We start from the raw sequence: 27,725 nt of genomic DNA on the forward strand, positions 1-27,725 counted from the left end.
ATTGAACCATATTAATTCTGTATTTTGCTGATGTTAATAACTCCTGTAATAGTCATTTGGTCGTACAGGACTTGAGTATTGCTAAGCTTTTCATCTTGTACTCATCAGGACACTTCCCAAGAATAAGACCATAAGAGATAGGAGCAGAAGTATGCCATTCGGCCCATCAGATCTGCTCTGCCATTCAATGAGATCATGACTCATCTGATAATCCTCAACTCCACTTTCTTGCCTTGTCCCCATACCCGTTGATTCCCTTACTGATTAAAAATCTGTCTAAAGAACACCAATAACAACAATTTATACTGTGTGTGAAGAGAGTGCAGATTGGTTGGCAAGTGGCATTGCCATGGAGAATGCACCACTGATGGTGACTGACAGTTAACTGCCAAGCATTGTTTGAAATTTAAACCAGGCAGCTTGTCCCTGATTGGTCAAGGCATTATTTGAGGAATGAATCAACCAATGGCTGTCACTTATTTTGTTTAGCTGCGCATATATTGCGCCTTTCTCAGCTAAATAATATAAGTGACAGCTATTTGCTGACTCATTTCTCAGGGCAATGCCTTAACCAATCAGGGCAAGCTGCATGGTTTAAATTTCAAACAATGCTTGGCAGTTAACTGTCAGTCACCATCAGTAGTGCGTTCTCCATGGCAACGGCACTCTTCACATGCAATATAAATTGTTATTATTATTATTCTTGCAAAGTGTCCTGATGAGTGCAAGGCAACGTTTAGACATGCCTCTTTTTTCAGCAATCTCTTGTAATGTGGTTGGAGTTTAATATTTTAGTATATCAAATAAATCAGTTTTGTTTCAAACATACAGTGTGTCGTGTGTTTGATTTCCTAAGATTTCATGAGCCTGTTCCCTTAAATCCACTCAGGAAATGTATTTAACAGGAAATCAACAATTAAACACGTCACATCGAATAATTGGCAAAAATCCATCAGGAAGATGAGGAACCACTTTTTTCTCAATAAGTTATGATCTGGAATGTTCTGCCTGAAAGGCGATTGAAGCAGGTTCAATAATAACTTTCCAAAGTGAGTTGGATCTCCAGTTACAAGGTAAAGTCTGCAGGGCTCTGGGGAAAGGGCAGGGGAGTGGGGCTGATTGGCAACTCTTTCAAAGATGGTCACAACCCTATAAGGCAGCTCTATGTCGACAGGAGAAAGGCTGGTGTTCAGCTCCCCGAGAATAACAAGGAAGTTATGAGAAACCAGAATAAAACACTGGTTCAACATCAACTGGAGTATTGTGTCCAATTCTGGACACCACACTTGAGGAAGGATGTGAAGATATTGAAGAGGATGCAGAACAGATTATCGATAAGCTTCAGTTATTAGGATAGGTCGGAAAAGCTGGGGCTGATCTCTTTAGAGAAGAGAAGATTAAGAGGAGATTTGATAGAAATGCTCAGAATCATGAGAGATCTGGACAGAGTAGATCGGGAGAAACTATTCCTTTTGGCAGAAGGGTTGAGAACCAGAGGACATGGGTTAATGCTGAATTGAAAAAGAAGCAATGGTGACATGAGGAAAACCCTGTTTATGCAGTGAGTGGTTAGAATCTGGAGTGCACTGACTGAGAGTGTGGTGGAGGAAGGTTCAATCATGCCTTTCAAAACAGAATTGGATAACTATCTGAAGAGAAAAAGTGTGCAGGGAAAGTGTGTACGAGGAAATGGCCAGGGAGTGGGACTGGCTGAGTAGCTCTTTCAGAAAGCCGGCATGGGCATGGACATGATGGGCTGAATGACCTCCTTCTATGATTCTGATGAAGGCTGTGGGGAAAGGGCAGGCGAGTGGGACTCATTGGCAGCTCCTTCAAAGATGATCCCAGCCCTACAATGGAGCTCCATTGTGACAGGAGACAGTCTGATGTCCAACTCTCCAAAAATAAAGAAAGATCTTAACTCTCCAAGGAGCCCTTCAATTCTCTGTCAATATCTTTCAAATGCTGACAGATTCTTTCCTTCTTTTGAAATTCCATTTCCTTGTGCCAGGGATGCAGACAGTGCTGGACACAGAGGGAGCAGCAAACCTGGTTCAGAGTGGACACGCTGGATATATCCCTCCTTAAGTAAGGAGACCAAAACTGTACACAGTACTCTAGGCGTGGTTTCACCAATGCCCAGTACAGCTGCAGCAAAACTTCCCTACTTTTATACTCCAACCCTCTTGTAATAAAGGCCAGCATTCCAGTTGCCTTCCTAATTTCTTGCTGTACCTGCATGCTAACTTTTTGTAATTTATGCACCAGGACACTGAGGTCCCTCTGTACTGCAACATTCTGCAGTTCTCTCGACTTAAATAATTCTTTGCTTTTCTATTCTTCTTGCCAAAGTGGAAACCCCCACATTTTCCCAAATTATGCACCATCTGCAAGTGTTTTCCCATTCACTTTGTCTCCTCACAACTTGATTTCCTTACCATCTTTGTATCATCAGCAAATTTGGCTGCAATACACTTGGCCCATTCAAACCAATGTAGGTTGTAAATAGTTGAGGTCCCAGCACTGATCCCTGTGGTGTCCCAGCAGTTACAGTTTGCCAACCTGTAAATGACCCATTTATCCAGACCCTCTGTTTCCTGTTAGTTATCCAATCCTCTATCCATATTAATATATCACCCCAGCACCTGGTCACTTAGCCTGTTTAGTTAACTTTTATGTGACAGGTAATTGAATACCTTTTCAAAATCCAAATGCACTACATCTACTGGTTTCCATTATCCACCCTGCTAGTTACATCCTCAAAGAACTTGAGTGAAATTGTCAAACACGATTTCCCTTTCAGAAAACAATGTTGTTTCTGATTGTATTATGACAGTGATTGTTTTTGGATTTTTTTTCAGAGGAAGAGAACTTACACACAGTTAATTCAAACCAAAAGAAAAGTTAGGTCTGAATTTCTAGCCTGAACTTCCAGTGATCGCTTTTGGCAACTCCTTTTACAGCAGGGTTTGCAGAAAGGAAACACAAACCATGCATCATATCAAAATCTGACAGAGTCACTCAGTTGATCAGTACCTAAAAATCATCAGCTTTTGAACATGGAAGCAAACAGCCCTGTTCAAAGTGGGGAGGAAAGGTTCACGTGTTCTGAATATCCGGTAAGTCCGGTTGTCCACTCCCATTGTGTGAGTTTGTGGGAGCTCATCAATCTCTCCCAGTTGAAGCCGGACCAACAGATCGGCTGGAATTAAATGGTTCCAGACATGGAAGGAACGTTGAACATCCTGTGAATTCTTCCACTAAGTCACACTGCTCTCCAAGGGATGAGTTCAAAGAGAAACAATCGCTACACTGTGTAATTTCCTGAAATAATCTCTGCTGCCTCTCCTGACTGAATCCATTTCACTAACAAATGTTGAAATATTTGCTCCACACCCACAGGGTTTCATCTGTTTAACGCCACAAACAGAAAGGTCCAGTTTTCTCCTGGAGTTTGAGACCTGCTTTCAAAATGATGCAGTTTCAGCCAATGAGGGAGACGCGGGCTCAGCTCCGCCCCCTAATTCACTCCGATTGGTTGGAGGACCAGCCGGTCCGGCTCGGTCCTCCAGTCCCCTCTCCTCTTCCTATTGGTCAGAAGCGTCTGCCAATCACTCCCCGGGCATTGTGATCTGGAGCATGCGCAGTGCTGGTGATGTCCATGGACAGACGCTTGTTTGTCTCATCTTCAGGCGGGAAGGAGGCGGATAAGCTGAGGCAGCGTTGGGGGCAGTGGGTGGGAGGGGAGGCTTCACAAACACCCAGTGGAGGCCTCAACACCCCCAGTAAGAAAGTACCGGGCCCGCCTTTGCACCGAACGGCACGGCAGCTGCGGGCTTTCTCCCGGTGCCAGGCCCGAGTGGACAAATGTGGGTTAATGAAGGAAATGCTGCAATGGGTTTGTTAATGAGAAATCACCTTTAACTCACTTTACTGATCCTGGAGCAAGAGGAGAGAATGGTGTGAATTTCTATCCTGGACTGACAGGGATGGATTTTGGAAACTCCTTTTACTGGGGGTTAGAAGAGGAGGATTCACAGACGGGAAAGTCAAACAGACCTGGAGCCTGATCCCCCTCCCTGAAGGATATTAGTGATGCAGTTGGGTTCTGATCCACAAATTACCAGATTCATTCAGCTCAATTTCACAACCTATGTTTATCTTTTTGTGGGTTCCCTCTCACTCCCTCTCTTCTGTTTTAAATCAGTTTCACAGGATATTAGAAGGAGAGGAATTGCAGTCAGGAAATTTAAATCAAATATCACATCAGGATCTGACAGAGTCTCTCGATTCATCAGGACCTGAATATCATCAGCCTTTGAACATTGAAGTAAAAAGCACCATTCACACTGAGGAGAAACCAGGGAAATGTGGGGACTATGGGAAGGGATTCAATTACCCATCTAAGCTAGAAATTCATCAGCGCTGTCACACTGGGGAGAGGATATTTCCCCACTCTGACTGGGAAAGAATTAATTGATTCAACCAACCTGCTGACACACCAGCGAGTTCACACTGAGGAGAGGCTGTTCACCTACTCCGAGTGTGGGAAGGGATTCACAAAGTCAAACCACCTGCTGAAACATCAGCGAGTTCACACTGGGGAGAGACCATTCACCTGCTCCGAGTGTGGGAAGGGATTCATTAATTCATCCGACCTGCTGACACACCGAAGAGTTGATACTGGGGAGAGGCTGTTCGTCTGCACCAAGTGTGGGAAAGGATTCGCTCAGTCATTCACCCTGCTGATACACCAGCGAGGTCACACTGGGGAGAGACCATTCACCTGCTTCGAGTGTGGGAAGGGGTTCACTTGTTCATCCAACTTGATGAGACACCAGCGAGTTCACACTGACAAGAGACCTTTTAAATGCCCAGACTGTGAGAAGTGCTATAAAACTTCAGATAAACTTATGTCCCATCAACGTGTTCATACCGACGAGAGACCATTCAGCTGCTCTCACTGTGGAAGTGGGTTCAGGCGATCAGAAGAACTCACTGTACACCAGCGAATTCACACTGGGGAGAGACCATTCCTCCGCTCCGAGTGTGAAATGGGATTCACTCAATCAGCCAATCTGCTGTCACACCAGCGAGCTCGTACTGACGAGAGACCTTTTTAAATGCATAGACTACAGGAAATGCTTTAAAAGTTCTGAGGAACTGATGCGCCATCAACGAGTCCACACTGAGGAGAGACCTTTTAAATGCCCAGACTGTGGGAAGTGCTATAAAAGGTATGGGGATCTGATGTCCCATCAACGTGTTCACACTGATGAGAGACCATTCAGATGCTCGCACTGTGAGATTGGGTTCAGGCAATCGTCTCAGCTCACTGAACATCAGCAAATTCACACTGGAGAGAGGCCATTCACCTGCTCCAAGTGTGGGAAGGGATTTACTCAGTCATCCGATCTGCAGACACACCAATGAGTTCACAGTGTGGAGAGACCATACACCTGTTTCATGTGTGGGAAGGGATTCACTCGGTTATCTACCCTGATGAGTCACCAGCAAGTTCACAAATAATTACAGTGATTGGATTTTGCTGTTAATCATGCCCAGGACTGAACCATGTTCATTGGGGTCTGTTTCTGCTGATGTTAATAAACTCCAGCCCAGTTATAGTGGTTAATATTTTGGATAAAAGTCAAATAAATTAGCTTTGTGCTAAATGTACAGTGTGGCGAATCTTCTAGTATCTCTAACAGAAGTTAGTTCCTTTTGAAGTGCTCTCCCTTTCCCCATATCTGCCTCCTCACCTCGAACAACAAGTGTGAGAAGCTCATGGAGCTGCTTTGTCACTAAGATTGAGACAATCTGATCAGCTGCCTCTGCTGCTTCCCTCCCTTCCACTAACCTACCTGCAAAAGCTGTATCTGAAGTGCCTTCTTGTCCAAGCTCTGCACTTGCATCTATCTCCAGTTTCTCTCCTATCTTCTATCTCCCTCAGCTCATCTTGTCTCTGAGACCTGCCTTCAGCTCCCTTGACACTATTCTTACTAAACTGCTGGCCATCCAACTTCCACATTTTACTCAATATACTTAATGGTTCTCTCTCTTTTTGTACTGTCCCTCTCACCTTTAAATCCGCTGTTGTCTCTCATCATAAGAAAATCCTTCAAACCCACCGACCCACTCTCTTTTCTCTGACTTTGTACTTGCTCGTAAACTGTTAGATCTCTAAATTTTTTCCAGTTTGGATCAAAGATTCATGACCTGAAGCATTCACTCTGTTTCCCTCTCCGTAGATGCTGCTCAGAGTTTCCAATGTTTTCTATTTTGAGGTCAAACAAATATACGAATTAGGAGCAGGAGTAGGCCACTCGGCCCCTCGAGCCTGATCTAATTGAGCTGATCTAATTGTGACCTTAACTCCACATTCCTGCCCACCCCGAAAACCTTTCACCTCCTTGCTTATTAAGAATCTAACTAGCTCTGCCTTAAAAATATTCAAAGACTCTGCTTCCACCACCTTTTGAAGAAGACAATTCCAAAGACTCATGACTCTGTGAGAGAAAAAAATTCTCCTCATCTGTCTTAAATGGGCCACCCCTTTTTTTAAACAGTGACCCCCCCCCCCAGTTCTAGGTCAGATTTCCACCTAGAGTATTACAGTATTTTGTTTGGATCAGAGTGGATCAGTTTTCTCTGGAATGAGACAACAGTAACTGTCACCCTGTTCGACATGAAACTAAACTCACTGTTAATTCCTCATCACTAACAATGTTAAACACAAAGTTAGAAACAGAAATACCTGGAAAAACTCAGCAGGTCTGGCAGCATCGGCAGAGAAGAGTACAGTTGATGTTTCGAGTCCTCATGACCCTTCAACAGATCTAAGTAAAAATAGGAGAGGGGTGAAATATAAGCTGGTTTAAGGGGGGAGGGGTGGGGAGGAGGGGTGGGTGGTTGTTGGGACAAGCAAGCAGTGATAGGAGATAACCAAAAGATGTCACAGACAAAAGAACAAAGAGGTGTTGAAGGTGGTGATATTATCTAAAAGAATGTGCTAATTAAGAGTGGATAGCAGGACAAGCAAGGTGCAGATAGCTCTAGTGGGGGTGGGGTGAAATAAGACTAAAAGGGCATAAAAGGTATAGATTTAAAAATAATGGAAATAGGTGGGAAAAGAAAAATCTATATAAATTATTGGAAAAAACAAAAAGGAGGGGGAAGAAACGGAAAGGGGGTGGGGATGGAGGACGGAGTTCAAGATCTAAAATTGTTGAACTCAATATTCAGTCCGGAAGGCTGTTAAGTGTCTAGTCGGAAGATGAGGTGCTGTTCCTCCAGTTTGCGTTGAGCTTCACAGGAACAATGCAGCAAGCCAAGGACAGACATGTGGGCAAGAGGGTGGAGTGTTAAAATGGCAAGCGACAGGGAAGTCTGGGTGATGCTCGCGGACAGACCGAAGGTGTTCTGCAAAGCTGTCACCCAGTCTGCTTTTGGTCTCTTCCTCTACATCTTCCTCTACCTCTTCTGCAATTTCTGTTTCTGGTTCTGTTTTGGATTTCCAGCATCCGCAGTTTTTTGTTTTTAAACACAAAGTTTCCAGCCGGGATTGAACCGGACACTTTCTCATATAAAGTAAACGTGATAATCACTGCACTGGGGAAATGAGTGTGAATCCCCCCCGGACAGAGGGGAACTGACCATCCATCTCTAGCTCTAATTCCCAAACAGAAAATGCTGCCAAGAATCAGCAAGTCAGGCTGAGTCTGTGGCCGCTCTCAGCGTTTGAAATCGTCACAATGCCCGGGTGATTGACGGCAGCTCCGGACCAATAGGAAGAGAGGGCGGGCCTGGAGGAACACGCGTGAGCGGTTGGCCCTCCAACCAATCGGAGTGAATGAGGGGGCGGGGGCCGGGCTGTGACTGGAGCATGCGCAGTACAGATAATGGCGATGGGGAGACGGGTCCACAATGGGTAAAGGGGGGGGCCGGCGGGGCGGAGGATCCACCGGGTGGACGGAGAGGCTCCGGAAACATGTTGTGTAAACCGCAAACCCCGGAAATAAACTGACCGGTCCACCTCCCCCGTTTGCACCGAGCGGGGCCGCAGCTCAATGAAGAGCCGGTTTGTATCAGGCTGGGCATTGGTTCCAGAGGTTGGTCTCTGGTCTCCAGTGTCTTTATCATTGAATGGTTACAAGACAGACAGAGGCCATTCAGCCCGTCCTGCCTGTGCTGGCTCTCTGCAAGCACAAATCAGCTAATCCCACTCCCCTGCCCTTTCACTAACAAGACCAGCAGCAGATATTACCCATCCCCAGTTACCTGTGGAGAAGATGATGTTTGACCTTCTTGAACCGCTGCAGTCCGTGTGGTGAAACTCTTTCGAGTTATCAACAAGCACAGATTGCAACTCTTTTCGAGTACAATCACAGTTCTTTGTTTCCGGGAGTGGGACATGAACCCACAACCCTCTGATTCAAAGGCGAGGGTGCTATGAACTGAGCCAAAGCTGACACCTCTCCGTGTGGTGAAGGTGCTCCCACAATGATGTTAGATAAGGAGTTACAGGTTATTCACCCAGTGAAGATGTAGGAACGGTGATATATGTCCGAATCAACAACAGCAATTTGTATTTATATAGCACCCTTCATGTAATAGACCATTCCCAGGTGTTACACAGGAGCTTTATAAAGCAACATTTGACAAAAAGTCATGTAAGGAGATATAAGGCCAGATGGCCAAAGGTTTGGTCAAAGAGGTAGGTTTTAAGGAGAATCTTAAAGTAGGAAAGGAAGATAGTGAGGTTGAGAGGTTTAGGGAAGAAATCCCAGAGCTTATGTCTTTGGCAGCTTGGGGTGTGGACATGATTAAAACCGGGAATGCTCGGGAAGCTGGAATGAGAGGAGTGCAGAGACCTTGGAGGGTTGCAAGACTGGAGGAGATGACAGATAGAGAGAGGCAAGACCATGGAGGGATTTAAAAACAAGGATGAGAAATTAAAAATTTTAGTGCTTTTTAAACAGGAACCTTTGTAGTTCAGTGAGCACAGGGGTAATGGGTGAACACGTCTTGGTGTGAGTAAGCACACAGGCAGCAGAATTTTGGATCACCTCAAGATTACAGGGATGTTGAATGTGGGAGGCTGGCGTGGTGTGTGTTAGGAGAGAGCCCGAGAACATCAGAAATAGGAGCAGGAGTAGGCCATTCAGCCCTTCAAGCCCACTCCTCCAATGAGATAATTTCTACTTCAATACCATTTTCCTGCACTTTCCCCGTGTACCTTTATGTTTTTAAGATGTAGAAATCTATCGATCTCAGTCTTGAACATACTCAATGACTGAGCCTCCACAATCCTGTGGGGCAGTGAATTCCAAAGATTCACCACCATCTGAGTGAAAAATTTCCTCTTTGTCTCAGTCCCAAATGGCCTGCCCTTTATTCTGAGACTCTCTCCCCTGGCTCCAGAACCACCAGCCAGAGTTAAGTCTAGAAATAACAAGGGAATGGATGACAATTTCTGCAGCAGACGAACTGAGACTAGGGTGGAGTCAGGAGATGTTACTGATGTGGGAATAGGCGGTCTTGGTGATTATGTGTATATGTGTTTGAAAGTTCATCTTGGGGTGAAATATTTTGCCATGGTTTTGAACAATCTGGTTCATCCTCAGACAGTTGGCAGGTAGAGGGATGGAGTTGGTGGCTGGGGAGTGGAGTTTAAAGAGGGGACTGAAGACCATAGCTTTGGACTTCCCAATATTTAAATAGAGTAAATTTCTGCTCATCCAGTACTGGATGTCAGTCAAGTCAGGATGGTGTGTGACTTGGATGGGAACTTGGAGGTGATGGTGTTCACATACACCTGCTACCCTGGTCCTTCTAGATGGTGGGGGTTGAAGGTTTGGGAGATTCTGTAAAATTGTGGAGCATTTGTAGGTCTATAAAATGCTGATCCATTTCCATCTGCCTCTCCCACTCCCACCCCGCCCCCCAACCCTCTCTCTCCTCTATCTGATTCCTCTCAATGTTTTCTTCTCTCTCTCTCTCCCCCACTTCTTTCCTTTCCTTCTCTCTGTCTTTCTTGGAACATAGAATTCTCTAGCCCGGAGATCTCTGGATGCTCCATCTTTAAATATATTTAAGGCTAAGATGGAGAGATTTTTAGTCTCTCAGGGAATCGAGGGATACGGGGAGTGGGCGGGAAAGTGGAGTTGCAGACCAAAATCAGCCACGATCGAGTTGAATGGTGAAGCAGGTTCCACAGGGTGTATGTTCTTATAGAGGCCAGAGTCTTGTGTAGGCCAGACTGGGTGGCAGATTCCATTGCCTAAAGGACATTAGTGAACCAGTTGGGTTTTTACAAAAAATGCAGCAGCTTTAATGGTCACTTCTTCCTAGTGCCAACCGTACAAATTACCAGGTTCATTCAGCTTAATTTTACAACCTGCCTTTGTGTTTTTGTGGGTTCTCTCTCACTCGTTTATTTTCTGTTTTAAATCAATTTCACAGGGTATTAGAAGGGCAGGGTTTGCAGTCATGAAATTCAAACCAAACATCACATTGGGACCTGACAGAGTCGCCCAATTTGCCATAACCTGAATATCATCGTATTTTGAACATGGAAGGAAAAAACACCATTCAGAGTGGGGAGAAACCGTGGAAATGTGGAGACTGTGAGGAGGGATTCAGATCCCCGTCTGAACTGGAAGCTCATCAGCGCTGTCACACTGGGGAGAGGCCGTTCACCTGCCCTGAGTGTGGGAAAGGATTCAGTCAGTCATCTAACCTGCTGCAACACAGAGAGCTCACACTGGGGAAAGGCCATTCACCTGCACCCAGTGTGGGAAGGGATTCACTCAGTCATACCACTTAGTGAGACACCAGCGAGTTCATAGTGGGGAGAGGCTGTTTACCTAACCCGAGTGTGGAAAGGGATTCGCTCAGTCATCCAACCTGCTGAAACACCAGCGAGCTTACACTGATGAGACCTTTTAAATGCCCAGACTGCGAGAAGTGCTATAAAAGTTCCCTGGACCTGACGCGCCATCAACTTATTCACACTGACGAGAGACCATTCAGGTGCTCTCACTGCGGGACTGGGTCCAAGCGATCGTCTGAATTCACTGTACACCAGCGAATTCACACTGGGGAGAGGCCAATCACCTGCTCCGAGTTTGGAAAGGGATTCACTCAGTCATCTGCACTGGTGACACACCAGCGGGTTCACACTGGGGAGAGACCGTTCGCCTGCTCCAAGTGTGGGAAGGGATTCACAGATCCATCCACCCTGCTGAAGCACCAGAGTGTTCACATTGAAGAGAGACCTTTTAAATGCCCAGAGTGTGGGAAGTGCTATAAAAGTTCCCGGGAACTGATGTCCCATCAACGTGTTCACACTGATGAGAAACCTTTTAAATGCCCAGACTGCAGGAAGTGCTATAAAAATTCCGGGGACCTGATGCGCCATCAACGTGTTCACACTGACGAGAGACCATTCAGGTGTTCTCACTGTGGGACTGGGTTCAGGGGCTTAGAACAACTCATTGTACACCAGCGAATTCACACTGGGGAGAGGCCGTTCACCTGCATCATGTGTGGGAAGGGATTCACTCAGTCATCCACCCTGCCGACACACCAGCGCATTCACACTGGGGAGAGACCGTTCAGCTGCCCTGACTGTGGGAAGGGATTCACTGCTTCATCCACCCTGCTGAAACACCAGCAACTTCACAGGTAACGATGGTGAGGGGATATTGCTGTTAATCACATCCAGGACTGAACCATGTTCATTGGCGTCTGTTGCTGCTGATGTTCATAAACTCCAGCCCAGTCATATGGACTAATACTCTGTATAAAAGTCAAATAAATCAGCTTTGTGTGAAACACGGTGTATTCAATCTTTTTAATATCTCTAACATAAGTTAGTTCCTTTTGAAGTGCTCTCCCTTTCCCCGTCTCCTCCCTCCTCACCCCCAACAACAAGTGTGAGGAGGTCATAGAGCTTTTTTGTCACTAAGATTGAGACAATCTGATCAGCTGCCCCTGCTGCTTCCCTCCCTTCCACTAGCGCACTGGGCAAAACTGTCTCTGAAGTGTCCTGTTGTCCGAGCCCTGAACTCGCATCTTTCTCCAGTTTTGCTTCTATCTTCTATTTCCCTCAGAGATCACCTAGTCCATGAGACCTGCCTTCTTCTCTCTTGATTCTCACTAAACTGTTGAGCATCCAATCCTTGGCACCTCCTATTTCTCATCTACAAGCTGCCACGAGATGACATCATCCAACGCACCATGTTAATTTTCACATGTACACTGACAACACCCAGTAATACATCCTCAACATCCCTCTCCATTCCTCCACTATTTCTAAATTGTCAAACTGCTTATCCGACATCCAGTACTGGATCAGCAGAAATTTCTTCCAATTAAAAATTGGGAAAACCAAAGCCATTGTCTTCAGTCACCACTATAAATTCCGTTCCCTAATCACTGAGTCCATCCCTCTCCCTGGGAACTGTCTGAGGCTGAACAACACTGTTTACTTATTTTATATTGTCTGTCCATGTTTTTCCTACCAAAATCCATCACCTCACACTTCTCCACATTGAACTTCATCTGCCACCTATCTGACCATTCCCAGCTTTGTTTCATCTGCAAACTTTGAAATTATCCCCTGCATACCAAGATCTCAATCATTAATATATATCAGGAAAAGCAAAGGTCCCAATACTTCCCTGGGAACTCCACTACAAACCTTCCTCCAGCCTGAAAAATATCCATTGACCACTGCTCTCTGCTTCCTATTCCTCATCCAATTTTGTATCCACATTTCTACTGTTTCTTTTATTCCATGAGCAATAACTTTTGTCACAAGTCTGTTGTGTGGCACTGTATCAAATGCCTTTTGAAAGTCCGTGTACACCACATCTACAGCATTACCCTCATCGACCTTTTCTGTTACCTCTTCAAAAAACTCCAGCCAATTAGTTAAATACAATTTCCCGTTTAGAAATCCATGTTGGCTCTTCCTTATGAACCCATATATTTCCATTTGTCTGCTAATTCTATCCCAAATAATTGTTTCTAGAATCTTGCCCATTTGCCAATTGTTTCAATAATCAGGATCCTATAAGGTGAATGACCAGGATGCTATTATAGTAATAATCAGAGTTCAAATACTTTAATAATCCCCCCCCCTCAACCGCTGAAGCCCCCTCCCCACCCCGCACAACAACTCTCGTCCACTCAAATTTTCACTTGGGGTCACATGAGGAATTAAAATGTGGTCACACTGGGAAAAAGTTTGGGAGGCACTGATTTAAACAACAGCTATCTGGACTTTAAATGCACTTATCTCATGACTCATCTCATTATCAATGTCACATCTCCCTGTTCTATCTCCCTGATAGAAGTTATTATTATTCGGGGTTATCAGGTATCGTTGTGGGCTGTTGTTTTCGGTGTAGGCATCTGTTTCACTCCATTCTTCACCCCGAACCTGTCGGAAGTGGTGACGTCAAACTGTACAGCCACTGCACGTTGTCATGAAAGGAGTGGATGAGACTGAACAGCTTTGGGGGACAGTCAATTTTCTCCCAAATCTTGTAGAGTCCTGCCCTGCTAACGGTGTCGAATGCTTTACTGAGATCTACGATAGTGAGGTAAAGAGGTATATCCTGTTCCCTACACTTCTCTTGTAGTTGTTGTATGGAGAAGATCATGTTCACTGTAGATCTGGCAGCACAGAAACCGCACTGTGCTTCTGGATACACTCAGTCTGCAAGTAGATGAAGTCTTTAAGCAAGACCCCAGTGAAGACCTTCCCAGTGACTTTAAGGAGTGAAATGTCCCTGTAGTTGTTGCAATCTCCTCTGTCACTTTTATTTTTCAACATTATGATGATTTTTCCATCACCCATGTCCTGTGGAACAGATCCTACCTTCCGACAGAGAAGGAGGAGCTCATGAAGGTGTGACAGTAGATGAGACATTCCTTGCTTGAGCAGTTCAGCTGGAATTCCATCCTTGCCGGGTGCCTTTCTGCTTGCTAAGCAATCAATAGCCTTTGTGAGTTCAAGTGGTGAGGTTTCATCATCCAATTCAACCATGAAACTGCTGGAGAGAGTCAAACAGAGACTGGGAGATGTCTGTCTCATGGGAGTACAGCTCACAGTAATGTTCAACCCAGCAGGACATATGTTTACTTCGAATGGTGAATACTCTACCAGCTGCTGATTTCAGGGGGTCAACTTTGGTGATGGTCGGACCAAGCGCCCTCTTGATTCCATCATACATAACACATCGATTTCCGTTGTCACCAGGAGTTTGGATTTCTTGTAGGTTGATTCAGTGTTTATTTACACAGTGTCTCCCTGTCTTTTATATGAATATCTTGGCTACTTTCAAGTTATGCAGTGTTCTAACTTTTGGATTTAAGTTGTGCATCAGGTGGGCTTTGTTTTTTGCTTCAATGGCAGATGTCATCTCTGTTGAGTAGGTCACAAACCAGTCTTTGTTGTGGGTTCCACCTTTACCAAATGTTGCTGCTGCTGTGTCAGAAATGATTGAACTCAGCGACTTCCAAACTTCATCAATATCGATGTTGTTTGATGAAGCTTTTATTGATGTGCCTGTAAAATATTTTACTTCTTTGTTTCATGTTCCTTGATAATTTAATTTCATAAAGGAGGTGTCACTCTGAAGAATCTGTAAGTCAGTCAGAATTGTCAGCAAGGATAATCAGCATTTTCTAATTGGAGATGTTAATCAGGAACCTTTCAGACACAGAATCGTAGATTTTGCACCAAAGATCAATTTAGGATTGAAATAAAAGTTCATAACTTTATTATCACCTAGTTCCTGGTAAGAGTTCTTGAATCAAGGGGAAATATCACAGATGGTGCTTTTAAAAAGGGACATTGCAATCCCAAAAGGCAGCAACACCTTCAGAATATTAAACTCCAGCCAGTTACAATGTTGCTAACATCAACAGAAACAAACTAAATATTGACAGACAATCAATCCTGGATGTGATTCACAGCAGCAACAACAGCAGAATCCAACCCCTGCAGTCACTTATGAACTCGCTGGTGTGTCAGAAGATTGGATGACCGAGTAAATCCCTTCCCACACAAGGAGCAGGTGAATGGCCTCTCCCCAGTGTGAACTCGCTTGTGCACATTAAGATCAGATGAAGACCTGAACCGCTTTTCACAAACAATACAGCTGTACGGCTTATTTTCTGTGTGAATTCGCTGGTGTGACCAAAGGCCAGATGAATGAGTGAATCCTTTCCCACATACAGAGCAGATGAATGGCTTCTCCCCAGTGTGAACACGTTGGTGTGCAGTGAGGTCGGATGACTGCCTGAAACTTTTTCCACAGGAAGTACAGCTGAATGGCCTCTCCCCAGTGTGAATTCGCTGGTGTAACATGAGGCTGACTGACTGAGTAAATCCCTTCCCACACACTGAGCAGGTGAATGGTCTCTCCCCAGTGTAAGTGCGTTGGTGTGCAGTGAGGGTGGATAACTGCCCAAAATGCTTTCCACAGTAAGTGCAGCTGAATGGCTTCTCCTCAGTGTGAACTCGCTGGTGTACCACCAGGTTGGCTGATTGGGTGAATCCTATCCCACACATAGCACACGTGAATGGTCTCTCACCAGTGTGAACACGCTTGTGTGCATTGAGGTTGGATGAGGACCTGAACCTCTTTCCACAGTAAATACAGCTGAACGGCCTTTCCTCAGTGTGAATTCGCTGGTGTAACATAAGGCTTGCTGACTGAGTGAATCCTTTGCCACACAAGGAGCAAGTGAACGGCCTCTCCTTAGTGTGGTCTTGCTGGTGTGCAATGAGGTTAGATGAAGACCTGAACCTCTTTCTACTGGACATGCCGCTGAATGGCCTCTTCTCAGTATGAACTCGCTGGTGTTTCAGCAGACTGGATGACTGAGTAAATCCGTTCCCACAATTGGAGCAGGTGAATGGCTTCTCCCCAGTATGAATTCTCTGGTGTGCAGTGAGGGTCGATGACTGCCTGAACCTCTTTCCACAGGAAGAGCATCTGAATGGCCTCTCTTCACTGTGAATTCGCTGGTGTGACATGAGGCAGGCTGTCTTAGTAAATCCCCTCCCACACTCAGAGCAGATGAACGGCTTCTCCCCAGTGTGACTGCATCGATCGATTTCCAGCAGGCATGGATAATCAAATCCTTTACCACAGTCCTCACATTTCCATGGTTTCTCCATGGTGTTGGCCCCAATGTGACTGCGTTGATGGTATTCCAGCCGGGATGGATAATTGAATCCTTTACCACAGTCCCCACATTTCCATGGTTTCTCCATGCTTTGGTTACCTTGTGTCTCTCTAGTTTGAATGATCGATTGAAGCCTTGCCCCACACTGAACAAGTGTACGGTTTCTTTCCACTGTGAATGGTGTGATGTCTTTTCTGGCTGTATAACTGGTTAAAGCTCTTTTCACAGTCAGTGCACTGGAACACTCTCACTCAAGTGTGTGTGTGTCTCGGTGATTTTCCTGTCACACTGATGTTTATTTTTTTCCCTCAAACAGAACAGTAAAACATTACTCCTTCTACATTCGAAAGGCTGATGATATTCAGGTCCTGGTGAACCGAGTGACTCTATCAGATCTTGATGTGATATTTGGTTGGAACTTTCCATCTGCAAATCCTCCCGTTCTAATATCCTGCAAAATGAGTTTACAAAAATAATTACTTTAAGTCCAAGATAGAAATCGGAACAGACAATTCTTGTTTCTATGGAACATTTTTTTCTTCTCTTGTTCCCCTAAAGCTGTAAATTCCCGTCCCACACAGTCTCCCTCCTCCCTGGGCTGAAATCCAAACCCATCTCACCATCTCCACAGTTTATTTCCTCCACTCCCAGTTCCCTTTCTCCCTGTCCCCTGCCTGGGTTCAGTTCTCCAGCTCCTATCCACAGAGTGACAATAAAATCAATGAACCCATCATTTTCTCTCCTGGCCCCGCCTACCGTTACGTCACGGGAAGATTGCGCATGCGGTCTGCTCCCCGCTGGACCAAGATGGCGGCTGTGAAAGTGGGCCTGTTCTGAGGAGAAAAGCGCCGGAGCTGCAAACGTGGGTTCCCCAGGTTTTTCTTCGAGTTTTGAGACCTTTATCAAGCATTTAGAAACCATCCCCGTTCACCGGCCAGCTTCATCGCTCCCTCTGGATTTCTGGATCATTACCGGCTGCAGATGCGGAGAAGGAGCGTCTCTGCCCATCGCTATCACATCACGCATGCTCCAAACAGTGATCGGCACTGCGCCTGCGCACGGCTCTCGTGTGGTGTAGATAGGGGACATTCACCACCGCGCGGAATGCTGGGTAAGGATCTCGCCATCGAAAGTCCTAATTAGTGAACACTGATTGTCTTTTACTATGATGTGGAGATTGGGGCGCGAGTCGGGCAACAGATAAATTTAAGAACCAAATTATATAGAAACCCAAGAGCTCAGACCCTCCATTATCCGTCAGAAAGAAGGGGAATAGTAATTGATGGAGAATCGGGAATCCCTCAGAAGTTTTCCAATACCACAGCAATGGCAGAAGAATCCAACACCCCTCCCCCCCCCCACCACCCCCACCAGTCAAACGTGATCTCAGGAGATCGGAAGGAAGAGCCTGCAAGACTAAAATAGGGCTCATTCACGTGGACACTCTTGGTCATGTATTTTCAGTTATGCTGCCACATATCAGTAACACAGGGAATTATTTTTCATTCATCACTGTATGCAGGTGTCACTGGCTAGGCAAGCATTTATTGCCATCCCTTACTGCCCTTGAGATCACTGCCCTTGGTGATCCATCTTCTAGAACTACTGCAGTCCATGAGGATTTTAGTTTCTCTGAGCAGTTTTGATTCAACCATGTGGCTTTTAGACCATTTCAAGGGTCAAGCACATTGCTGTTGGGCTGGAGTCACCCGCAGACCCATGAGGTTGGGATGGCAGGTTTCTTGTCCTAAAGGATGTCCAATGGACGCCCAGTTGGACAATCCTGTAGTTTTATGATCACTGATACCAGCTTTTATTGTACATGTTTATTCCAGATTTATTTAATTAACTGAATTTAAAATCTCTAACTGCTGTGGTGGGATTTGAACTCACATCTCCAGATTATTATTCCAATCTCTAGATTACTAATCCAGTAATGTAACCACTATGTAATTAGAATGCCCAAATTCAGATTGAACAAATAGGTGCTGTGCTCAGAGCTACACCAAGGCGCTCCTTCACTTGGAGCCAAAGGAAATGTTTCAAAGACAATCTCAAAGCCTCCATGATGGTGTGCTCTATGAACATAAACACTTGGGAAGCAGATGCCCAATCACGACCTAAAGTGGTGATTCATCCTCAAACATGGCATCAAGACTTTCCAATCAACAAGAACAGCCAACAAGAGATGACCAGAGAGGGCAGTTGCTCAAGCCAACAATCCACCACCAACTCTACTGGCTGAGAACCCCCATAATCCTCACTGTAGGAAGAGCTTGCAAGGCTAAGATAGGGCTCATTATTCACCTGTGAACCCACTGACATCTCACTGCCACCCGGTCATCCAAAAGAAAGAATCATCCCCGACATAAGGGATCACCAATGGACAACCACGATGTTATCATACCCTTCTTTACCTGGAGATCAAATGCCTGATATACAATTGTAGTAGCAGTTAGCAACCTGATGTGAACTCCATGTGGTATTTTAGTGCATAACTTGAACAATTTATTTTGAGTGTGTTTATGTTAAATGAGTTAACGCTTGATTTTCTAAAGCACTGGTTAGACCTGAGCAGGAATGCTGTCTTCAGCTCCGGGTATCACATTTGAAACAGGATGTCAAAGCCATAGAGAGGATGCAGAAGAGATTTGCTAGAATTGTACCAAGGATAAGAGGCTTCAGTTACATGGAAAGACTGGAGAAACTGGGATTGCTTTCCTCAGAACAAAAGGGCTATGAGATGTGATAGAGGAGTTCAAAATGATGAGCGGTTTTGACAGAAGGAAAGAAGGAGGAAGGCTCTCCAGAAGGTTCAGTAACCAGAGGACTTAGATTTAAGGCGATTACCAAAAGAACATTTTTTTAAGCAGTGAGTTGTTGTGATCTGGAATGCACTGCCTGCAAGGGTGCTGGAAATAGATTCAATAGCAACATTCTTGGGAGAATTGGGTGAAAAGTTGAAGGGAAGAAATATCCAAGTCTATGAGTAAAGAACAGGGGAGTGGGACTAATTCAATCGCTACACTAATGAGCAGGTACAAATACGATGAACTGACCACCTTCTTTTGGCAGCATCTGAAGATAATGGTGGATGATGCTACCCAGAATGCTCCATGTGGTAGAATACAGCCTATAAACATCAACAGGGATGCAATGCTCAGATTTTTCTCCCTTTCTCTCATGAAGCTGCTGTGTGATGGTGGGTTTCAATCCTAGTCACTATTTACCCTCCTGTCCAGTGCCAATTGGTAATTCTGAGTTTGTGATCCCATACTGTGAGCTATAATAATGGTATTTTATTCAAGAAACACGTTCGCAGCCAGAGGCTGAATTAAAGTGTGACTTACATCAGAAAATTCATATATAGACAAAATAATCAAGTTAAAAATATAGAAACATGTAAGAATCATATAGTAAGAAGAATAGACAAGCAAATTCAGATTACAGGGAAGTGGTAATGGATATTAAAAGAAGGAATATGGAATTAAAATTATATTAAAATTACAAATCAATACATCACTTGTATAATACCGGCACTGAAATACACATGGATTTCATCATTTAAATCCTTCATTGAGGACCTGAACCATGTAAGGAATAGGACTAGGTTAGTACCTTTCTGTCTTACATGGATTGGATTTTGTCGAACCTCAGAGTTGCCTTGATTGCCCTGTGCTGCTGATGGTAACCAGTTCTGTATCCATTCTCATTCTTGTGGAAGATGTTGGAACATCTCCCTTGTTTGGAGCTTCAGCCATCTCCAGGAGTTCCCAGGACAATCAATCACCACTGACTAACATTATGCAGCCAGATGGAGTTCAGGGGCTCAGAGGAACATAAAAAATGAGTCCATGCATCTGAGTTCGGAAATACAGTTAAACATGATTCAATGTATAAACTGAACTATTTAAAATCAAAGAAAAGTAATTCTTTGCAATTAACATAATCATTTTCTCCGACATATTCACTTCTCCGGGAAGTGGATAATGTTCATTGTTTTACATTCTACTTTTCTATGACTGTAACCCCTGACTTTCCTCTCCCTGCGAACAGATATGAATGGCGAGTCAGTCTGTCCATAATAAAAATAAAAATACCTGGAAAAACTCAGCAGGTCTGGCAACATCTGCGGAGAGGAACACAGTTAACGTTTTGAGTCTGTATGACTCTTCAAAAGAACTAAGTAAAAATAGAAAAGAGGTGAAATAGAAGCTGGTTTAAGGGGGTGGGTGGGACAGGTAGAGCTGGATAGAGGGCCAGTGATAGGTGGAGATAGCCAACAGATGTCATGGACAAAAGGACAAAGAGGTGTTGAAGATGGTGATATTATCTAAGGAATGTGTTAATTAAGGGTAGAAAGCAGGACAAGCAAGGTACAGATAGCCCTAGTGGGGGTGGGGTGGGGTGGGGTGATGGGAAGGGATCGAAATAGGCTAAAAAGTAACGATAAAACAATGGATTGAAATACATTTAAAAATAATGGAAATAGGTGGGGAAAGAAAAATGTATATAAATTATCGGAAAAAAGGGGGGGGCGGGGGGTGGATCGGAAAGGGGGTGAGGATGGAGGAGAGAGTTTATGATCTAAAATTGTTGAACTCAATATTGAGTCCGGAAGGCTGTAAAGTGCCTAGTCGGAAGATGAATGACTGTCAGATTCTGATGCGATGTTTGATTTGAGGTTCCCATCCACAAATCATCTCCTTCTTTCCCACCCCCCTTTTTTTCCAATAATTTATATAGATTTTTCTTTTCCCACCTATTTCCATTATTTTTAAAAGTATTTCCATCCATTGTTTTATCTCTACCTTTTAGCCTATTTCGATCCCTTCCCCCACCCCCACTAGGGCTATCTGTACCTTGCTTATCCTGCTTTCTACCCTTAATTAGCACATTCCTTAGATAATATCACCATCTTCAACACCTCTTTGTCCTTTTGTCTGTGGCATCTTTTGGCTATCTCCACCTATCACTGGCCCTCTATCCAGCTCTACCTGTTTCCCCCCCTTAAACCAGCTTTTTTTTAACTTCTTTTCTATTTTTACTTTGTTTTGTTGAAGAGTCATACGGACTCGAAACGTTAACTGTTCCTCTCCGCAGATGCTGCCAGACCTGCTGAGTTTTTCCAGGTATTTTTATTTTTATTTTGGATTTCCAGCATCCGCAGTTTTTTGCTTTTAGCCTGTCCATAATGTTCCGCGCGCGTGAACATGTCCCATCCCCATCAGAAGGGCCGTAACGCGCAGGTGCGGAAAGGCCCCGCCCCCTGTGTCCGCCTGCATGCACAGAGCATGCGCGATGTGGCAGCCTCAGGAACAGCGAATGCGGCTCTCAGAGATCGAGAAAGAGCGGCCGGGCCCGGCGGCCGTGCGGTAATTTCCCCGGGCTGGGAGGCTGGGGGTCGGGGGTGAGGGGCTGCCCATTAAAGCGATGCTGCAGCGCCTCCCCCATCCTCGCCGCCGCTTCTCTGTTTCTTCTCCCGTTTCCATCGAGTGCGACTCACAACAAGGGAGCCACCCAGAATGCCCCGCGGCTGGCCCTGGGCGCATGCGCACTCAGCACCTGGGGAAAGGAGCGAGCTGGATAGAGCGGTTTCTGGGGCGCGGGGGATTGTGGGAATCAGCCACCATGAGTCAGTGCCTATCGGTGAGTGTTTTGTTGCAAACTCTGTTTCCTTCTCCACAGATGCTGACTTAGCAAACACTTTTGTAAAAATTTCAGACATCCTGCATGTGCATGTTTTGCTTTTGTTTAATTGTACGCGTTGCTGATAAATCCGAGTATAGAAACACAGACGGACCAATTAAAAGCCGTATTTCAAGTCGGAGACAGTATTTATGTCGACGCTTTATATTTCAAATACAGAAACTTTTACAATTAATTATTGGGACATGGGCATCACGAGCATGACCAGCAACTCTCTCAGCCTCCTTCAAAAAGCACCTTCCAAACCCACGAACTCTACCACCGAGAAGGACAACGGCAGCAGATGCATGGGAATATCACCACCTGCGAGTTCCCCTCTAAGCTACATACCATCCTGATTTGGAACTATATTCCCATTCCTTCACTGTTGCTGGATCAAAATTGTGGAACTCCCTTCCTAACAACACTGGGTGTACCTATAACACATGCACTTCAGCCTTTCCAGAAGGTGACTCACCTCTACCATCTCAAGGGAAGTTGGGGATGGGCATTAAATGCTGGCTTAACCAACGACACCCACGTCTGTGAATGAATTCAAAAAAATATTGACAATCAGCAGTTTCCCCTTGAGAAGGTGATGCTTGATCAATTGCTGCAGTCTGTGTGGTGAAGGTACTGTCACAGTGCTGAGTTAAGGAGTTACAAGATTTTCACCCAGCAACAATGAGGTAATGGCACTGTAAGTGTGAGTCAGCTTGGTTTGCGATTGGAAGGGGAATTTGCGGTTGATACTGTTCCACTGTCCTTTGGGCTGGTGAAGGTTCTCATTCACTCCCTCCCTCTCCCACCTCAGTCTTTCTCCTCCCATCGAGGCTGGATTCTTGTGTAGGTCCAGGCCAGATTCCCTTCACTGAAGGATCAGTTGGGCTTTTAATGACAATGGCAGCTTTCATGGTCACTTTTTCCTAGTGCCCTCCCCACAAGTTACCAGACTCATTCAGCTCAATTTCACAACCTGCTACTGTGTTTATCACTTCTCTTTCTCCCATTTGAATTAACTTTACAGGATATTCGAAGGAGATGATTTGTGGATGGGAACCTCAAATCAATCATCGCATCAGAATCTGACAGTCACTCAATTCATTGGGACACGAACAAGATCAGCTTTTGAACATGGAATCAGAAAGTACTGTTCATAACTGGAAGAAGCCATTCATGTGTTCTCTGTGTGGACGAGGCTTCAGACGATCATATAACCTGTCAAACCACAAGTGTTGTCCAGCTGGGGAGAAACCGTGGAAATGTGGGGACTGTGGGAAGGGATTCAATTACCCGTCTGAGCTGCATATTCATCGCCGCAGTCACACTGGGGAGAGACCATTCACTTGTTCCATGTGTGGGAAGGGATTCACTAAATCATCCCACCTTCTGAGACACCAGCGAATTCACACAGGGGAGAGACTGTTCACCTGCTCCGTGTGTGGGAAAGGCTTCACTAACTCATCCCACCTCCTGTCACATCATCGTATTCATAGTGAGGCAAGACCTTTTCAATGTTCTGACTGTGACAAAAAATATAAAAGGAAGAATGATCTATTGAACCATAAACGCACTCACACCGGGGAGCGGCCATTCACCTGCTCTGTGTGCAGGAAGGGATTCACCCGTTCATTCGACCTCCTGACACACCAACTTGTTCACACTGATAAGATACCATTTAAATGTCCAGACTGTGAGAAGAGCTTTAAAAACCTTGCTGATATGCTGATGCACCAACACACACAGACCAGGGAGAGACCATTCATCTGCTCTTTCTGTGGGAAAGGTTTCATTTGGATGACCAACCTACTTAATCACCAGCGGAGTCACACTGGGGAGAGGCCATTCATCTGCTCAGTGTGTGGGAAGGGATTCACTCAATCGTCCACCCTGCTGACCCACCAGCAAGTCCACAGTGGCGAGAGGCCATTCACCTGCCACGTGTGTGGAAAGAGATTCAGTCGTTCATCCACACTGCTGAGGCACCAGCGAGTTCACAAGTGACTGCAGGGGTTGGATTTGGATTCTGTTGTTATTGCTGTAGTTAATCACATCCAGGACTGAACCATGTTCATTCTGACAGTCAGAGTTTGTTGCTGCTGACATTAATAAGCTTGATAGCTGGGTTGCACATTGATGTTCTGTGTAAATATTGACTCAATCAGCTTTGCTTCAGACACACGGTGTTTTGAAGATTTGATTTCCCCAATGATAAGAGGAGACTGATTGATCTTCTGTTCCTGACTGGGCCATTATTTGGGGCCTTTTCTAACTCAAGGTTATTTCTGTTCTCATCGAGTCCATCTTCTCCATATTTAGCTCCGAACTTTCATCAATCCCATAAATCTGTTGAACACATTGGTGAAATCCACCTGATGTTGGTGTCAATTGCCTTTTGGAAGATTTCCCGGTTTTCTTTTTTGAAATTCCATCGTGTTTCTGCTGTTGATGTGATGACAGGATTTTCATTGCCAATGATGGGATGATGGGAAAACCTGTGCTGACTGTTAGGAATTTGTCAGGAATGGTTCTGGAGGTGGTGATTGGGTTTCCTTTGCTTTAGTTGGAGAAGAAGCATAGATCCAAGTTATATTCTCTCTGCCACCTTGATTAATGGAATGTACCTTGAACCCTGACAACAAAAAGGAGGAAGTTATTTTCTAGTAAAGCTCACTGTACAATTGCTTCTCCATTATAGTTGACATCTACATAACCCCACATTGTGTGGTAGATATTGAAGATTCTGAGATGGATGGATGGATGTTGATGAGGAGGAAGCAGTGGGTCAGGTACGATTGTTGGTTTATAGTCATCTGTAGATTGTTAACTCTCCTACACTTATTGCCATAGTGAAAAGTCCAGAAACACTGGTCTGCTTCAGTTTGGTGCAGCCCTCGATACTTTATTTGATGTAACACACCTGACCAGGGGGTGAAATGTTATTGGGGGTAGGTGGAACCATGATCTTATTGAATGGTGGAGCAGGCTCACGGGGCCGAGTATGTTCATGCCTATGACCGTATTGGGATGGTCATTGCAAGCGATTAGGTCAAAACCTTTAATATGTCCTCTTTGTGTTGAACTGGTGAATGTGTTCGATATGTGTTTCCTGAGGAACCAGGGCATCAATGCTGTGTTTCCTGAGTAACCTTTGGAGAGACTGGCATTTTGAGTGAGAGATGCCTTAGATGTTAAGCTGACATATTGGGATAGCTGGTCTAATGTGTGGTTTTCTTTGGTCCTGAAGAGGACAGTTTCATTTGATTTGCTGCTCTCACCGGAGGTTGATTCAATGACAAGTTCAGAGTCCTTTGCGATGATGTTAGTTGTGATCTATGATCATGTAACAGGATGGGCCCTGAGAAGGCTGTGATCATCCACGCCTGAAGAGCCTCAGACCGGGTCATGGTGGATGCTGCCACCTTCTCAATAGCTGGAAGATTAAAACATCTCCATCATGAGAGATTGATAGATTTCTGATTAACAATAACATAAAAGGTTATGGGGATAGTGTGGGGTAAAAGGCATTGAAGTGTTCGATCAGCCATGATCATATTGAATGGCGGGAGCAGGCTGGATGGGCTGAGTGGCCTTCTTCTGTTCCTATCATGAGACTGTGGAGCTCCTAAACAGACCCTGCAGCACATGGTCAAACATTGTCCTCAGAGGAAATTCACAGGCAGCTTATCAGATATCCACACTGTTACACCAGAAGCTTTGGCCTGGGTGTCTGACTCAGATATTGACATTTAAGGTGGTTTTTGCTTCTACTCCCCGACAGCAGAAGAAAAGAAACCCCAAGCTTGTTCCGTTTGATTATGCTGCTTGTGGGTTACAGGCTGAACTGTAATGTTTCACTTTACACACATCTAGATTTCATTTGCACAACTCTGTAGAGAACAATCTTGTATGAGATTTGAAATCTGTTATTTTCTGTGTTATTTTACCCTTTTGGAACCTGATTTAGTAAAACTACTCCACGTGTACTGTGTGTGAGAACTTTTGAAATGTTCTGATCTTTGTAATTTTCATTGCTGATTTTGATGGTCTCATTGATTTAATCTCTTGTTACGAACATACCTTGTACTATTACCTTAATTGAGCGAATTGTTTCAAATTCTTCCTGTGTCAGCCCTTTAGCCCCTCCATAGCTACCTGTCAATGATCCTTAGTTAAGCTGGGTCTTAGGTGCTGGTCTTAGTGATTGGGGCTGGGGTTAGGAATTGGGCTAGGGTTCGGGTGTCGTTAGCAGTTATTGGTTAGAATTGGGGTCAGTGTTTGCAGCAGTGGTTATTGGTTAGGGTGGTGTCAGTGTTTGGGGTTAGCTGTTATTGGTTCAGATTGGGGTCAGTGTTCGGGGTTATTGATTGGGTTTGGGATCAATGTTTGCAGGTAGTGGTTATTGGTTGGGTTTGGGGTCAGTTTTTGTACGTTCATGGTTATCGATTGGGGTTGGGGTCAGTATTTGTGCGTTCGCGGTTATCGATTGGGATTGGGGTCAGTGGTTGGGATTGGGATTAATGGTTTGGGCTGGCCAATAGGATGTTAGGTTTGGGAGTTAATGATGAGAGTTAGAAACCATAATTGATAACACCAGTATCACTTGACACATCCTTTTCCATTTTTTGTATTTGAACCTCATACAGACGAATCACAAAACAGCTTCATGAATTGTTCATTTGAGGACCCTTGCTTCTGGCTCGAGCCCGATTTCCTCCCTCCTTTCACATCTTGACATTTCGCACAGAAACAAACATCAGGGACATTAGACTGCAGGACAAGAGCAGGTGGATCCAGATGTTGAGCTGCTTACAGCCAATCATCATCCTGCCTGAAAAGAGATTTTGACAATAACCAATCAGCAGCCCCGCTGGTCACCATCTGATTCCATCATCATCGCTTCATCTATTCCTCATCTTTCACCCTCGCTAGAGCTGGTTTCACCACCAGGACCATTCCCCAGACTGAGACTCTCTGATCCCCATTTTATACTCTGTGTTCATGGTCCCTGGATTTGGTGTCTCAGTGTAAGTGGCCCCAACTCTGCTTTCAACCTGACTCTCCAGCCTCTCTCTCACTTTCCATTGACTTCAATGTATCGGAAACTGACAGCTGGATCCTATCGGCATTTGAAAGATATTTACAAATGATTCAGGATTTCATATATTTGGGATCTTTCTCTGTTCCATCTACTCGAGATGTTGGATACAGGCTTTCCCCTGGGAATATTGATCTGCAGTATTGGGCCCTGATGTGTTTAATTGCTCATCTTGTTGACTCTAAATGTTGAAATTTGTGGTTTCAGACACCAGAAAATTAAGCTACAACAGATTGTTTTTTACCGACTTTATTAACATCCTGGGAATAATAGAGTATGATTACTTTTTCTTTATAACAGTGATAATACAGAACTCTCTTCTTCTCAGCTGTGATCTAACAAACTGTGGCTACTCAGGAGATATTTAAATTTAACTTGTTCACTACATTCATGATCTGACTCTGCTCAGCATATAACAAGGATATCTGTGCATTGTTCTGAGTGTAAGCACAAGGCTGTGTCACTATCACACACAAATACCGTTTCCTTGGTTCACATCTCCATACAAAGACCAGCTCTTCTACACATCCCCCTTCTACACAATTGCAGCAGACATGGGCAAGGATGTGAGACTCATTAATATACACCCTCATTTCATAACAGGAACAAAAGGTTCAGTCATTTTACATTTCAGGCAGAATACAGAACCACACTGATAGTTTAACAGAGTCTCATGAGCCTGCAGGCTCCTGTTAAAACAGAGCAGTACAGGAGCACACCAGCAATTTAA

The 27,725-nt window shown here is 44.7% G+C and overlaps 2 protein-coding genes and 1 pseudogene across 3 annotated transcripts in view; 2 read left to right on the top strand and 1 right to left on the bottom strand.

The window, feature by feature from the left end:
* LOC144673275 (uncharacterized) overlaps positions 1-16,302 on the bottom strand; it is a 50,677-nt gene extending 34,375 nt beyond the window's left edge. Inside the window, 2 exon segments of the mRNA XM_078535190.1 lie at positions 15,035-16,120; positions 16,217-16,302. Coding sequence (XP_078391316.1) covers positions 15,035-16,120; positions 16,217-16,297 — 1,167 coding nt within the window. The 5' untranslated portion in view covers positions 16,298-16,302.
* Positions 1-27,725, top strand: part of LOC144673274 (uncharacterized) — a 159,666-nt pseudogene that overhangs the window by 94,840 nt on the left and 37,101 nt on the right. The gene's annotated exons all lie outside the window — the stretch shown is intronic.
* Positions 1-27,725, top strand: part of LOC144673284 (uncharacterized) — a 150,190-nt gene that overhangs the window by 515 nt on the left and 121,950 nt on the right. The window contains 6 exon segments of the mRNA XM_078535201.1: positions 4,487-5,100; positions 5,183-5,506; positions 10,665-10,751; positions 10,754-10,859; positions 10,942-11,687; positions 23,141-23,897. Of these exon segments, the coding sequence (XP_078391327.1) occupies positions 4,487-5,100; positions 5,183-5,506; positions 10,665-10,751; positions 10,754-10,859; positions 10,942-11,687; positions 23,141-23,897 (2,634 nt within the window).

The sequence above is a fragment of the Cetorhinus maximus genome, unplaced genomic scaffold (genome assembly GCF_964194155.1).
Source record: "Cetorhinus maximus unplaced genomic scaffold, sCetMax3.hap1.1 HAP1_SCAFFOLD_323, whole genome shotgun sequence".
Taxonomy (NCBI): domain Eukaryota; kingdom Metazoa; phylum Chordata; class Chondrichthyes; order Lamniformes; family Cetorhinidae; genus Cetorhinus; species Cetorhinus maximus.